Below are 15,829 nucleotides of genomic sequence, written 5' to 3'. Positions count from 1 at the left end.
CACCTTATTTGACCACAACCCTTCACGACCTTCTTCATTCTCCCTAGCACGAAAATTAGGAGATTTGGCAGCTCCCATTCTTGGCCAAGACAACAACAATAGCAAGGTGTCTTCCTTTCCGTTGTCGTGTCTCCTGATCTGACGTATTGTGTTGTTTATTGTAAAAACAACTTAAGGCATGTCTATATTATTTCTTTGCTCTTCAATCAAGTTATATATCTATTTTTAAACCATTATTTGATCCATGACAAAACCGAAATCATGTCAAGAAACCTTGGAAAATTCTGTGCAGTATGTTTTTGGTTTTCATTTGTGCCTCACGGTTTTGGCTTGTTTGTGGTTCAGGAGGTTGGCTCGATTTCCAGGCACCCAAGGCTGCATCTAGACATGATTTAGAGTGTGTTAGGAAGGTGTTAGCCCATTGGTTTAAGTCCCTTTCCCCCCAGCAACACTGAATGGACAGCAACTCTCCATAGTGCAGATTTGAGTTTCGATTTTCTTGGTTTGTTGTCTAAGGTATGTGTTCGAACCATGGCTGTACTAGGGGCTGTATCCATGGTTAGAATGCTTCTTTAGCATGTCTAGGACGTGACCAAGATGCCCTTTCATGGCTTGGTTCATGGTCTCATCGGTTTTTAAAATAAACAAGACAAGTGCCCCTTCTGTTTCAGTTTTTTCTGAATTTTTGTTTGTGTTGTCCTAGGTGTTTGGGTGGATCTTGTTTGGCTTATAGCCCTTAGCCATGGTTCACACAATACCTCATGATGTCTAGATTGAGCCATGGTCGATCATATGACCACTGGAACGACACATGACAACCAAGCGATCCAAACAATCGCATGGTACAGAATTTTTCTTGGGTTCTCGGTTTGAGCTTTGTGTTGTCCTAGGTGTTTGGGTGGATCTTGGTTGGCTTCTAGCCCTTAGCCATGGTTCACACAATACCTCATGATGTTAAGATCATGCCATGGTTGATCATATGGCCACTGGACTGATACATGACAGCAATAACAAGCAACACTCCCCACGGTACAGCATATGTGTTCTCGGGTGAAGCTTTGGATTGTTTTGAGTGGTTGCTTGGATTGTGGTTGGCTTTTAGCCCTTAGCCATGGTCTGAGCCACTCCTTAGAATGTTGGTAAGAGGCTCTGGTCGGTGGTTCAAGCCCCAACGGCCAAAGCCTTGAAAACGAAGCCAAGGAATCACAGCATCCGCTGCTGCATTTTCTGGACAGCAGCTTTAAGCTTCGGTTCAGAGGGCTGTTTCGAGTTCTTTGTTGGCTTTTAGCCTATGGCCTTAGACTGGAAAGTACCTCAATGAGTTAATAAGGTCATGTTTTTGGCCGTTTGTGATTTGGTTAAGTTTAGAGGTCGTACGAGAATTTACGGTGCAATGTGCCAAAGTGACTTTCGAAAGAGCGTTTCATGATTTTGGCATCCATGCACAATCATGTATTACAGCCCTTGGTATATATTTTCCAGTATTTTAGGTGTATTTTAATCATGACTAAACGATGGTTCGAGGTAGGTTTAGATTGGTACGGAGTCATGGTTAGATACTAAGTTTGGTGGGCGTAATTGTCTCGTTTTTAGTTCGATTATGAAGTGTTGGTCAAGTTGAGATTATTTGCATGTGTCTCATGTTAGAATTAGGTTGCAGCAAGCCTTGGAATGATCCAACTCAATTGGTAAATTAAAATAGGATAATAATTATATTACGTGCATAAAAATAGAAAATGTTTATTTTTGAGATATATACGATATGTCTTGTGTCCACCTTACGCTTATGGTATTGCTTCACCCGGTGACTTACGACCGGTTTACGATTATGTATGGGTACGGATATCCTGTCCAAGGGCCGTGATGATCTCTATCGCCCAGTATACTGTGGTTTAGTATGATCAGACGTGCATGTTATGTTATGGGCCACTTGCGTAGAACATTTTCTCTACAGAAAAATTTCGATATGATATGTTATGACAGAGCTCTATCGAGCAAAGCTTTTACGTATGATTTTCAGATATGCACGTATTTATAATTTCTCACGATACGATTTTCACGTTACGCTTTACGATACGATATTTTTACGTTGCAGGCGATTTTATGATATATTTACTTGTAATTCATGATATATGCATGCTGGGTCTTTAGACTCACTAAACTTGATTGATGTAGGTACTGACGATGCAGAGGCTGAGGGCGGGAACCAGTGAGTTAGCTCGGATCGGCGGTAGTACGAACCCGAGGACCTCACGTTTAATTATTCAGTTTTATGTTCAAACTCTTGTTATAACTTTTATATATATTAAGTTATTTTTTAAAAAATTATTCAGTTTTCGCTGCTATGTTTATGTTAAACAGCTGGGTTATTTTACTAAAGTTTTTTTATACGTTGCAAGTTTATTTATTTAAAGAGAAAATTTTTAATAATTCCGCAAAAATTATGAATACGAAAATACGGGCCCTCACAGTTTGAGCTGCGAACTCGAGAAGGAGAACCTTCTACTCCAGTAGCCACAACTGCCTTAGCTGCTGTCAGAACAGAACCAACTGGTTTAGTCGAGAAGGTTGCTGATCAAAAACTGTTATAGGTACAAAATGGGTATACAGGAATAAACTGAACGAAGATGGTTAAGTTGTGCGCAACAAGGCGAGACTGGTAGCACAAGGATATAGGCAAGAAGAAGGAATTGATTATGATGAAACATATGCACCAGTTGCAAGACTGGAAGCTATCATAATATTCCTTGCCTATTCATCATTCAAGAACTTCAAAGTTTACCAGATGGATGTAAAGAGTGCATTCCTGAATGGTCAGTTGCAAGAAGAAATCTATGTTGAACAACCTCCAAGTTTCATCAATCATCATTTTCCTGATCATGTCTACCATTTGAACAAAGCCTTATGTGGTCTTAAACAAGCTCCATGAGCTTGGTATGAAAATCTATCAAAATTTCTAATTGATCACGATTTTTTTGTTGGATCAGTTGATAAGACATTGTTCAAATTTTCAAAGAATGATCACATTTTACTCGTTCAAATTTATGTTGATGACATCATATTTGGGTCAACTAACCCCAAATTATGCGAGAAATTTGCTTAGTTGATGCAGGATAAATTTGAAATGAGCATGATGGGTGAACTGACATTTTTCTTGGACTACAAGTGAAGCAACTGGAGACATGCACTTTTATAAGTCAGACTAAATACACGAAGGAGTTGCTGAAAAAATTTGGCACGGAATCGTGTTCAGCTGCAAGTACTCCCATGAGCTCATCAGTGATACTGGACACTAATCAAGGGGGAATATCAGTTGAGGCAACACTTTACAGAGAGTTAATAGGTTTATTATTGTACCTAACTGCTAGTCGTCCTGATATTGTATATGATGTCTGTATGTGTGCTAGATTTCAGGCAAACTGTGGCACCCTATCTTGAAACTAGACCCCAAGGAATGCCACACTCCCTAATAATACCTCATAAGAGATTTATGTCTCTTTAGAAGTATCACAGGCAGTAATAAGAACTATCAAAGAACTTTATTAGTGGAAGCGAGACGTAAAATACTAGTAAATTACGATAAAATTTACATGTCCAAACAACATAGATGGTAAGAGTGATAATGACATAAACATTCAAACAAACTGACTCATAGACTAAATGACTTACTATGCTTTCCATGCAATTTATTCCAGACAACAACTGGCGGATCATACATCGACATTTCTTTCTTTATCCAAATCCTGGTTACCTGGCTCTGGAAATTACAATAGATAAAGAAAAATAGAGAGGTTAAGTCTTTAAGGACTTAGTGAGAATTAAATAAAGGTAAATATGATACTCAAATTTGAAAGAATGATACAATAGACAAAAGAATCAACATTCGGTTATATGAGTACACAAAAATAATGGTAGAAAAAAAATAACGAGCCAAGTGAACTAATATACCCGGACCAAAGTCACGTTGTTCAATGGACTCAATCTCCAGACCAAAGTCCGTTGTCCAAGGCTATGTTTTGGTCAATCACCTTATCATTCAGTCATTCATTCATTTATTCGATGATTAACCAAAACCTCATTCAGTAGAAGCTTGATAAGAATCACATTTAGTATGATGATATTACACTGAGAATGTTACAATGAAGCATTCACTCATTTCAGAAAGGTAGTACCGGCATGAATAAGGAGTCAGTAAGATAAAAAAAGGACATTCAGGATGGGGTATATTTCATATGCATCAACGCGATTCAAAGATACAAAATTTATGCATATGCGTAAGAAATCAATAATCCGTAGTGAATATCGTTAAAGAATATAAATTATATCATAATTTCCAGGCCAAATGCCAAAGGATATGTAGGAAGAACGATAAAGATTTCCTCACCTTGAGACTTACTATAGATGAGAGGGAGAGTTCCAAGTTCAAGTCAATCCTATTGACCAATGTGATTATCATTAGTATAGTAAACACTTTTGGATATAGATTATCCTTAAATAATAAAGAATCTAACTTTATAAAATTTATTTATTGACTAAAAGTTCATAAAAATTATTTTATTTATTTATTTAATTATTTTCTAATAGTCAAAACTATCTTTAAAATTTACAATAATTAATATTTGACTCCAAAAATTACAATATTTCCTATAACAACTCTAAATATAATAATAACTGAAAAATTCAAAATAGGCAATATTTGAAATTATTTTATCATTAATCGATATATATAACATTTAATATATAACTCACAAAAATCATAATAATTAACTTGTGAGTCAAAAAATTATAAAACTTCATAGCTACTTCTAATGATATATTTTTCAAGTATTGAAGGCTATGAACATTTATACAAAGGTTTATATGATCATATAGATAGTATATCATATCCGAAAATCATAGTATTTCTCTTTAAAAATTCACAGTAAATGCAATACTCATCCAAAAATTACGAAACTTGTACAGTAGCCTAGAATCATACAGAGCATGCTTCAAAAAATATAATTTTCATTTTTCGCCGGCGCGTGTTCCGGCGGCGCGTGGCCGTCTTCCGGCCACCACGCGCGGCCACCCTTTTTCCGGAAGACGTAAAATTTGATTTCCTACAACTCTTATGTTATAAGATTTCTGAAATTCTTAGCCGAAACTGTGCCAGAAAAGGAAAAACTAGTAAAACTCACACCCCGACTTCGGCTGCCGGAAAACACTATTTCCGAGGCCGATTCCGGAAACCAAAGACATGAATGAGAAGTATGACATGCAATGAACAACTTTCGTATTTAAACTACGGTGAAATATGGTCAAGAAAAGTACGAAATATGGGAGCGAAAACAGTACCTGAAAAACGAGTTTTCTGGCACTATTCCCTTCCCGGACAGTAGCGATTTATGAATTTTAACGAAAAATCGGTTGATGATTTTTCGACACCTCCTTTTTTAGAATGTTTCTGGGTATTGTGAGAGTGTTGTGGAATTTTTATAGAATATTTGGAAGGGTTTTGGGTATATAAAGATATTTTTGGCCCATTTTCTCTACTTTTTGAGCTATAAACTCTCACCACTCCACCCTATACTAGACCCACTCCTTAAACTCGAAAATTCAGGCTGAGAACTCTTGAAATTCCTGAAGTGAAGGGTTCATTTTATAGGCAATGATCAAGCCTTATCTCCAATCTATGATGAACAAATCTTGATCACCGGTTGGGCAAGAAGGGAGGTGGTGTGTTGGTTAAGCAACTATGATGATGGTATGTAGGTATGTATGCATGTGTGAATGTATATGAATAATATATTAGTTATTCATTTTATTTTATATATATATAAATATTTAATTATATAATAATTAATAAATTTTAGTAATAAAATATAATATATCATATACCCTTTAAGTTATGGGGTGCTACAATCTCCCCACCTTCAAGGAATCTGGTCTCCAGATTCGAATAGCTCTGGGTATCGTTGCCTAATATCCTCTTCTTTCTCCCAAGTGGCTTCCTCAATGTTTTGGTTCCTCCAGAGTACTTTGACGAGTTGAACTTGTTTATTGCGAAGTTCTTTGATTCTTTGGTCGAGTATCCGAACAGGTTGTTCTTCGTATGTCAAATCTCCTTCTAGGGTTAACTGTGCAGGGTCCTCTATGGGTGTTGAGTCAGTGAAGCATTTTCTTAATTGGGATACATGAAACACATTATGTATTCCAGACAGTGTCTTAGGTAGCTGGAGTTGGTAGGCTGCAGGTCCTATTCTTTTCAGAATTTCAAAGGGACCTACGAATCGAGGTTGTAACTTTCCCTTTTTTCCTGCCCTTCGGATTCCTTTCCTGGGAGATATTTTGAGGAGTACTTGATCTCCCACAGCAAATACTAAGTCCTTTCTTCTTTTGTCGGCATAGCTCTTTTGTCGACTTTGAGCTGATTGTATCCTTTGCTTGATGACTTGTACTTTATCAATTGCCTCTTGTATAATATCTGGCGCTATGGAACGAGTTTTCCCATCTTTGGTGCACCGCCATTCTTCAAGATCCCAGTTCAGAGGGGAACGAAATTTTCGTCCATATAAAGCTTCATAAGGAGCCATTTGAATTGTAGCCTGGTAGCTATTATTATATGCAAATTCTATAAGGGGTAGATGGTTTCCCCAGCGGTCTCCAAATTCTAAAATACAGGTGCGGAGCATATCTTCCAAGGTCTGGATAATTCTTTCAGATTGTCCGTCTGTCTCAGGGTGAGATGATGTGCTGAAATTCAACTTTGTCCCAAGGCATTCCTGAAGCTTCTTCCACAATCTGGAGGTAAATTTTGGATCTCGGTCTGAAACAATTGTTGAGGGTATCCCATGCAAACGAATGATTTCTTTTTGGTATAGACCAGCTAGTTTTTCCACTCCATATTTACTACTCACTGGAATGAAGTGAGCGGATTTTGTTAAACGGTCCACCACAACCCAGATACTATCAAAGCCTCCTTTCATAAGAGGTAACCCTAACACAAAATCCATGGTTACATGATCCCATTTCCACTCAGGAATGGGGAGAGGTTGTAAAAGTCCTGATGGTCTCTGATGTTCTGCCTTCACCAATTGACATGTAAGGCATTTCTTTACGAAATCTGCAACATCTCGTTTCATGCCTTTCCACCAAAAGTTTTGTTTCAAGTCTTGGTACATTTTGGCTCCTCCGGGATGGTTGGTGAATCGAGATCTATGAGCTTCTTCCAAAACTTCCTCTTTTAATGAGACGGGTACACAAATTCGTTTACGATAGCAAAATATACCCTGAGGGTTGGTGATTGTGTGGACCCGGAAGCTAATCCAGTTCTTAATCGTCATTGGGACTAACCGCAAGCTAATCCAGTTCTTAATCGTCATTGGGACTAATTAGTCACTTATAATAAACAGGGTCTAATTAATCTTTTTTTTTTTTAAATTACACAACGGAAACGTAATGTAATTAAATTCAAATTACATATTAAACATAAACATACAAATCTGATGTTATCTACAATAATTCAACTAGGTTCAATTACATATCAGTACAGAATCCTAAGTTGCTTCTGAAGCCCGGATCTCCACGCTATCTAGTCCAGCCTCGTTCTCTTCCTGACCCTTATCCTGTCCTTCCTGTTGTCATGCACACATACAAATAAGACAACAGCAGGATAACTCCGGTGAGATATAAATATCCCAGTATAAATCATGTATACATGCCATCATATAAACAATATAAAAGCATGTAACAGAAAATCATATCATATATCAAAATCATGACATAAATCACTAACAAGAATAAATCATATTCTAAACATGTACCCTAATCCAGAACGTAAATCAATATCAAAAATAAATCATATTCTAAACATGTACCAATATCAGGAACATAAATAGACCTGTACCATATCCAGGAACATAAATCAGTATTAATCAATACCATAAGATATAACTGTCACTCAGTCCAGTGACTCTACATTTTAGACTAGACTCAATCCTAGCCTAGGGATCCCGGTTTCCAGATGTGGTATTCCTATATCGACCAACAGTAATAGAAAAGACTTCAGTTCTATCCAAGTCGATATAACCAAACATCCAGTGTCCTGACCTATCCGTCATGGACTGTGGTTCTATCACCAATATCCTGTCCTCTGACAAAGTGCAATGGGCCAGTGACGAGTCCTCACTATCCGGCCCTTCTGTCACAAGATGAAATGTCTACAACTAAGCATATCCGCCTAGGGCTCAAGACATACATGGTCTATAAATCCATAGACCGAAAATATCAATCATATTCAATTGCAAATAACAATGCAATAAAAGAAAGTATGTGATTTAGGGAAACTCGAGTCAAACCTCACTCGAGTTGTGCAATCCCAACTCAACATTAATTTATACCTTTATCTTCTCGCTCAGAAGAAGAAGAAGTCCCGACTCTATCTCGGTCCATTCCCAATCTGGTCATAACAATACCGAACAGATATAATATCAATAAACAACTCAATTCAATACATGTTCTGATCAATACTCAAATCAACATATAATCTGATCAATATCAAGTCAAGACACAATCTAGTCCATATCGACGATATCACGATATAATCGAAATCTCCACTGAATCTGATTAATATCAATCAACTGATGTTTCGACGGCATAACAATACTGTCTCGATGACCCCGTCAATCCAAACATCACAGATATAATACCAGGACTCATAACTAATGTCGATACCAGTCATAATCTCAATAACCATACATATCTGATATGAGTTCTCAGTCAAATCGACTCCGAAAATCATAATAATTCTATAAACAGTCTATTTCTCAATCTGACTTCGATTCTATGAAGTCTAACATGACAAGAACATCATATATGAATCCTATTCAATTCTAACAATAGTCTAGTTTCAAAACATGTCAAAACGTAGCAAAACTTACGTCAAGTTGTAGTCTACGTTGATAGGAACTCGGTATTGTACTCAGATTCAAAATCTGACGGGCGGATTTCTCACAAATCGAATTCTAAAATCAAGAAGTAAACTTTCCCTTCAATTCTCGATTTTTCCTCTGATAATTGCCATTTGCATGTATATATATATATACACGTTCACGCATGAAATGGCAAGTGGCACCCTTACATTCTGCATGACTCGCGCTCGGGCGGTAAGAAACTACCGCTCGAGCGCGGAAGTTTCTGTCCGAGACCATGCTTGTTATCCTTTGGCGCTCGGGCGGTAATTCTTTACCGCTCGGGCGCCATACATTCTGCCCGATTACTTGCCTTGTTGAACATTGGCGCTCGGGCGGTCAAAAAGCACCGCTCGGGCGCTATACTCTCTGCCCAACTTTTCCGAATTTCACTTGTAGTCTTATTTTCGTGTCCCGATTAATCCTTTCATAATCATATCAAATTATATATCAATAATTATCGATTACTAGGATTAAATTTCCGGGCATTACAGTGATGAAATCAGAATCTTGCCCTCCTTTGATCTCTTTCAGCTTAATTACATCGGGATCAATGTCCTGACTTTGCTTGATTCTGGTGTTGAATTCTGGTTCGACTCTTAGTCCTGCTAGATGACCACGTGAAAGTATGTGTAACAAGTTTTTTGACTTGACTTGGTTAGTTTCTCTTCCTCTAAGATGGGCTATACTGGCTCTACTCAAAGCATCTGCCACCACGTTGGCCTTCCCTGGATGGTATAGTATAGAGCAATCATAATCTTCTAGGAATTCCATCCACCGACGTTGCCTCATATTTAACTCCTTTTGAGTAAATAAATACTTCAAACTCTTGTGGTCAGTATAGATGTCAAAGGTCGCACCGTATAAATAGTGCCGCCATTTTGCTAGGGCAAAAACTATTGCACCCAACTCCAAATCATGAGTCAGGATAGTTATTTTCATGAATCTTTAACTTCCTTGAAGCATAGGCAATGACCTTCACATTTTGCATCAATACACAGCCCAATCCTTCTTTGGAAGCATCCGTGAAAACCGTGAACCCTTCTGTTCCTTCTGGTAGGGTTAAGACTGGGGCGCTAGTAAGCATCTTTTTTAATTCCTGAAAGCTTTCTTCACGCCTTTGGTTCCATTGGAACATATTATCTTTGCGAGTAAGTTGGGTTAGTGGAGCTGAAATTTTTGCAAAGTCTTGGATGAATCTTCGATAATATCCTGCTAGGCCAAGAAAGCTTCGAACTTCAGTTACATTGCATGGTTGCTTCCACTGCATTATTGCATCTATCTTAGTAGGATCTACTTCAAGACCATTCCCGGAAATTATATGGCCCAAGAATGTCACCTTATCCAACCAGAACTCACATTTGCTGAGCTTAGCATACAACTGATTTTCCTTTAGTGTTTGGAGAGCTGTCATAAGATGATGTGCATGCTCTTCCTTGCTTTTGGAGTAAACAAGGATGTCGTCAATGAAAATGACTACGAATTTGTCTAAATAGGGTTGGAAGACTCGGTGCATCAAATCCATGAAAGCAGCTGGCGCATTTGTCAATCCGAACGGCATCACTAAAAATTCGTAGTGACCATACCGAGTGTTAAAAGCAGTCTTGGGTATATCCTCTTGTCGGATCCGCAGTTGATAGTATCCTTGCCTTAGGTCCAACTTCGAATAAACTTTGGATCCTTGAAGAGCATTGAATAGTTCGTCAATACGCGGTAGTGGATATTTGTTCTTTACAGTGACATTATTTAGATCTCGATAATCGATGCATAGTCTTAAGGTGCCATCTTTCTTTTTCACAAATAACACCGGGGCTCCCCAAGGTGATGTGCTGGGTTGTATGTATTTTCTGTCAACAAGCTCTTGTAATTGGATCTTCAATTCTTTTAATTCTGCAGGTGCCATTCGGTATGGGGTCTTGGACTTGGGCATAGCTCCGGGTGATAGCTCGATGGAGAACTCAACCTCTCTTTGCGGGGGCAAGGAATTTATTTCTTCCGGAAAAACTTCAGGAAAGTTGTGAACAACAGAGATTTCAGATACCTTAAGTTGATCATGTGGCTTGTTGATCAAATATGCTAGAAATCCTTTCCCTCCTTTTTTAATTATAGTCTGGGCTTCTTTGGCAGATATTGATGTTATGGGGAAAGACTCCTCCTTGTGGTTTCCAAATTTCTGTTTCCCAAAATTTGAGAGTTTTACCTTTTTGGAGTAACAATCTAATTGTGCCTGGTGTCTAAACAACCAATCCATCCCTAATATGACATCATAACCTTGAATAGGGAGCTCAATTAAATCGGCCATCTATGTTTCCCCATCAATTTCTAGAGGACAGTCTTTGTAAAGAACTTCACTAAGTAACTTATCTCCCATTGGTGAACTAACTTCCAGGATATATGGTAGCTTTACAGATGGTGTCTCTAGATGGTGAACAAAAGTGCTAGAAACAAAGGAGTGTGTCGCTCCAGGATCAAATAAAACTTTTCCAGTTTTTGAAAGAAGAAGAATTGTACCTTCAACTACAGCAGTGGGATCGATATCGTCTTCATTTCCTGTGAGGGCAAAAACTCTGGCTGGAATCTTCCGTTTTTGAGCAGTTGGAGCTGGTAAAGGCCGAGATTTTTGTGGACATTCTTGAATACGGTGTTGATCGCTTCCACAAACCAAGCATTTCCCATTCTTTCTCCAGCATTTGTCTTCGTTGTGATTAGCTAACCCACAGTATCCACATCTTTGCTTGTTAGTTCCTCCTTGAAAATTTTGTTTTGATGGTCCTTCTTTCTTGCCTTGCTGAATCTCATTTCCATATCTCCTCTTCTTTTGGTTATTTTCAGGGAAATTGGGGTTACGCGATCCTTTTTCTTTTTCTTCTCTCTTAAGGAGTGTTTTGATTTCCGATTCCACTCGTAGAGCCTGGTTGACTGCGATATTATAATCAGTTACTTCAGAGGATAGCGTTGACCAACGGATCTCTAATTTTAACCCTTCAACGAACTTTCTCGTCTTCCTTGGCTCGTCTTCCATGAATTGAGGGGCATAGTGGATTAAGCGGTGAAACTCAGCCTCGTACTGAGCTACTGTCATAGATCCTTGAACCAGGTCCATAAACTCCCTTTCTCGAGCGTTTCGTACAACTTGGGTAATATATTTTCCTTCGAATTCTTTTGTGAAGTTCTCCCATGTTCTGGGGGTATTGTTTCGGTTCCACTGATGATCTGTGACTCTCCACCAATTGTATGCAGCATCCTCGAATTGGTAGGTAGATAGATTTATTTTTTGTTCATCAGAGAAGTTATGAACGGAAAATATCTTTTTGATCTTGGTCAGCCAAGACTCAGCTTGGGTTGCATCTGGGGTCCCTTGGAACCTTGGAGGATTGAATCGAAGGAAACGTTCAAAGGTCTGATCGCCCGTATCCTGGTTCCTTGGTGGATTCTGGCAATACTGAAAGAATTGTTGCATCATTTCGAGTATATGGTGAGGATTAGGTTCTTCTTGTGGTATGCGCTCCTCTCTACGCTGATGATTTTGCTCTTCTTGGCTCCTTGCTTGGTTGCTTCCATTCGAAGATTCCATGAAGTTGCTATAGTAGGAATTTTCTTTCATAAATAAGAATTTGTGCCATAACAGTTTAAGCTAATCAATAACACATACCATGATATAATTATCATACCACAAAAGCAGTCATCATATATAGAGAAAACCGATAACTACTAAAGAGTTTACCATCCAGTCAGAAAAGCTATCACGTCAAGTAATTTTCTAGACCTACCGATATGAGATATCATTAATTGATAAAAACAAAAGGTGATGATTTTTTTTTTCCTCATGAAAACAATACAACTAATAATCAAAGTCTAGGACAACTCCTCCGTGGTAACAGTCGACTCGGCGACGGATGCAACCTCATCATCAGATATCTCGATGATAACCTCATCAGCAATATCTCCAAGCAAAGGTAAAGGGTCCTCTCCCCAAAATGGTCCTAGCTGCACTATCAATGGCGGCTCCTCAGGAAACTCCTCCGGGTCAGACTCGTACTCGGGGTCTGTAAGCCACCCATCCTCCTCTAAAGCTGGTGGTAATGGGGGTAACTCGGGCTCCTGAAGTGGAAGAACTGGTGGATCAGAAAGAGGAACAACTGGTGGGTCAGCAAATGGAATGACTGGTGGGTCAACTGGTGGGGCGACTGGTGGATCAACAGCTAGGTGCTCGGTAGGAATGTTGCTAGGTCCTGCTCCATCTCGAAGGCTGGTAATACATGCTAACACTGGCTCTAACCCATAAATAGCATAGTCGAACATAGTACGAACCTGAGTAAGAATATAGTCAAAATGAATCTCAGAGTAATACTCTGCTCTCTGCAGGGCTCTCACCTCTCGATCAACAAACCCGTGTAACTCAGACAGCCTCAAGATCATCCTATCTCTCTCATACACCGCTCGACCTATGTCACCCCTATAGGGTGGAATCTGTCTCATCAGTGCATCCTCCAAGGGAGTGGGATAATACTCCGTAATCCCCATAGCATCAATGTGCCATCTATAAAGAGCTAACTGGTTCCTCATGTCTTGATTCTCTCGAGTTAAACGATAAATCTCATCTTCAAAAAAGACTCGATCAGTCGCCCTAGCGGCCCTCACTCTATCACGATCCTTAGCAATCTGAAGAGTAACATGGTCGGGATAATACGATAAACCTCGATCTCCAGGTGTGAACGTCAAGGTCGGGGAATCTGTACGGACATAAATAGTGTTTAAATGATCTCCTTGGCTACTGGTAGAGTCGGACATCCTGTGATAAATTAATAAATTTATGGAAACAATAATTAGTGATGAGCATATATTAAAAGAATTATAATTATTATTTTTTTTTTAAACATTTCTAGGTAACCTATCCTAGCCTGATGCGGCTCTGATACCACCTCTGTGGCACCCTATCTTGAAACTAGACCCCAAGGAATGCCACACTCCCTAATAATACCTCATAAGAGATTTATGTCTCTTTATAAGTATCACAGGCAGTAATAAGAACTATCAAAGAACTTTATTAGCGGAAGCAAGACGTAAAATACTAGTAAATTACGATAAAATTTTACATGTCCAAACAACATAGATGGTAAGAGTGATAATGACATAAACATTCAAACAAACTGACTCAGAGACTAAATGACTTATTATGCTTTCCAGCAATTTATTCCAGACAACAACTGGCGGATCATACATCGACATTTCTTTCTTTATCCAAATCCTGGTTACCTGGCTCTGGAAATTACAATAGATAAAGAAAAATAGAGAGGTTAAGTCTTTAAGGACTTAGTGAGAATTAAATAAAGGTAAATATGATACTCAAATTTGAAAGAATGATACAATAGACAAAAGAATCAACATTCGGTTATATGAGTACACCAAAATAATGGTAGAAAAAAAATAACGAGCCAAGTGAACTAATATACCCGGACCAAAGTCACGTTGTTCAATGGACTCAATCTCCAGACCAAAGTCCGTTGTCCAAGGCTCTGTTTTGGTCAATCACCTTATCATTCAGTCATTCATTCATTTATTCGATGATTAACCAAAACCTCATTCAGTAGAAGCTTGATAAGAATCACATTTAGTATGATGATATTACACTGAGAATGTTACAATGAAGCATTCACTCATTTCAGAAAGGTAGTACCGGCATGAATAAGGAGTCAGTAAGATAAAAAAAAAGGACATTCAGGATGGGGCATATTTCATATGCATCAACGCGATTCAAAGATACAAAATTTATGCATATGCGTAAGAAATCAATAATCCGTAGTGAATATCGTTAAAGAATATAAATCATATCATAATTTCCAGGCCAAATGCCAAAGGATATGTAGGAAGAACGATAAAGAATTTCCTCACCTTGAGACTTACAATAGATGAGAGGGAGAGTTCCAAGTTCAAGTCAATCCTATTGACCAATGTGATTATCATTAGTATAGTAAACACTTTTGGATATAGATTATCCTTAAATAATAAAGAATCTAACTTTATAAAATTTATTTATTGACTAAAAGTTCATAAAAATTATTTTATTTATTTATTTAATTATTTTCTAATAGTCAAAACTATCTTTAAAATTTACAATAATTAATATTTGACTCCAAAAATTACAATATTTCCTATAACAACTCTAAATATAATAATAACTGAAAAATTCAAAATAGGCAATATTTGAAATTATTTTATCATTAATCGATATATATAACATTTAATATATAACTCACAAAAATCATAATAATTAACTTGTGAGTCGAAAAATTATAAAACTTCATAGCTACTTCTAATGATATATTTTTCAAGTATTGAAGGCTATGAACATTTATACAAAGGTTTATATGATCATATAGATAGTATATCATATCCGAAAATCATAGTATTTCTCTTTAAAAATTCACAGTAAATGCAATACTCATCCAAAAATTACGAAACTTGTACAGTAGCCTAGAATCATACAGAGCATGCTTCGAAAAATATAATTTTCATTTTTCGCCGGCGCGTGTACCGGCGGCGCGTGGCTGTCTTCCGGCCACCACGCGCGGCCACCCGTTTTCCAGAAGACGTAAAATTTGATTTCCTACAACTCTTATGTTTTAAGATTTCTGAAATTCTTAGCCGAAACGTGCCAGAAAAGGAAAAACTAGTAAAACTCACACCCCGACTTCGGCTGCCGGAAAACACTATTTCCGAGGCCGATTCCGAGAAACCAAAGACATGAATGAGAAGTATGACATGCAATGAACAACTTTCGTATTTAAACTACGGTGAAATATGGTCAAGAAAAGTACGAAATATGGGAGCGAAAACAGTACCTGAAAAACGAGTTTTCTGGCACTATTCCCTTCCCGGAC

The 15,829-nt window shown here is 38.0% G+C and overlaps 1 protein-coding gene across 1 annotated transcript; it reads right to left on the bottom strand.

The window, feature by feature from the left end:
• Positions 1–11,250: 11,250 nt before the first annotated feature.
• On the bottom strand, positions 11,251–12,522 carry LOC140831470 (uncharacterized). The gene has a single exon (XM_073195225.1). It carries the CDS (start codon positions 12,520–12,522, stop codon positions 11,251–11,253), a length of 1,272 nt encoding a protein of 423 aa, XP_073051326.1.
• Positions 12,523–15,829: the final 3,307 nt, after the last annotated feature.

The sequence above is a fragment of the Primulina eburnea genome, chromosome 5 (genome assembly GCF_022965805.1).
Source record: "Primulina eburnea isolate SZY01 chromosome 5, ASM2296580v1, whole genome shotgun sequence".
NCBI lineage: Eukaryota > Viridiplantae > Streptophyta > Magnoliopsida > Lamiales > Gesneriaceae > Primulina > Primulina eburnea.
Note: the sequence above shows the minus strand (reverse complement) of the source record. Positions and strands in the feature narration are given on the sequence as shown.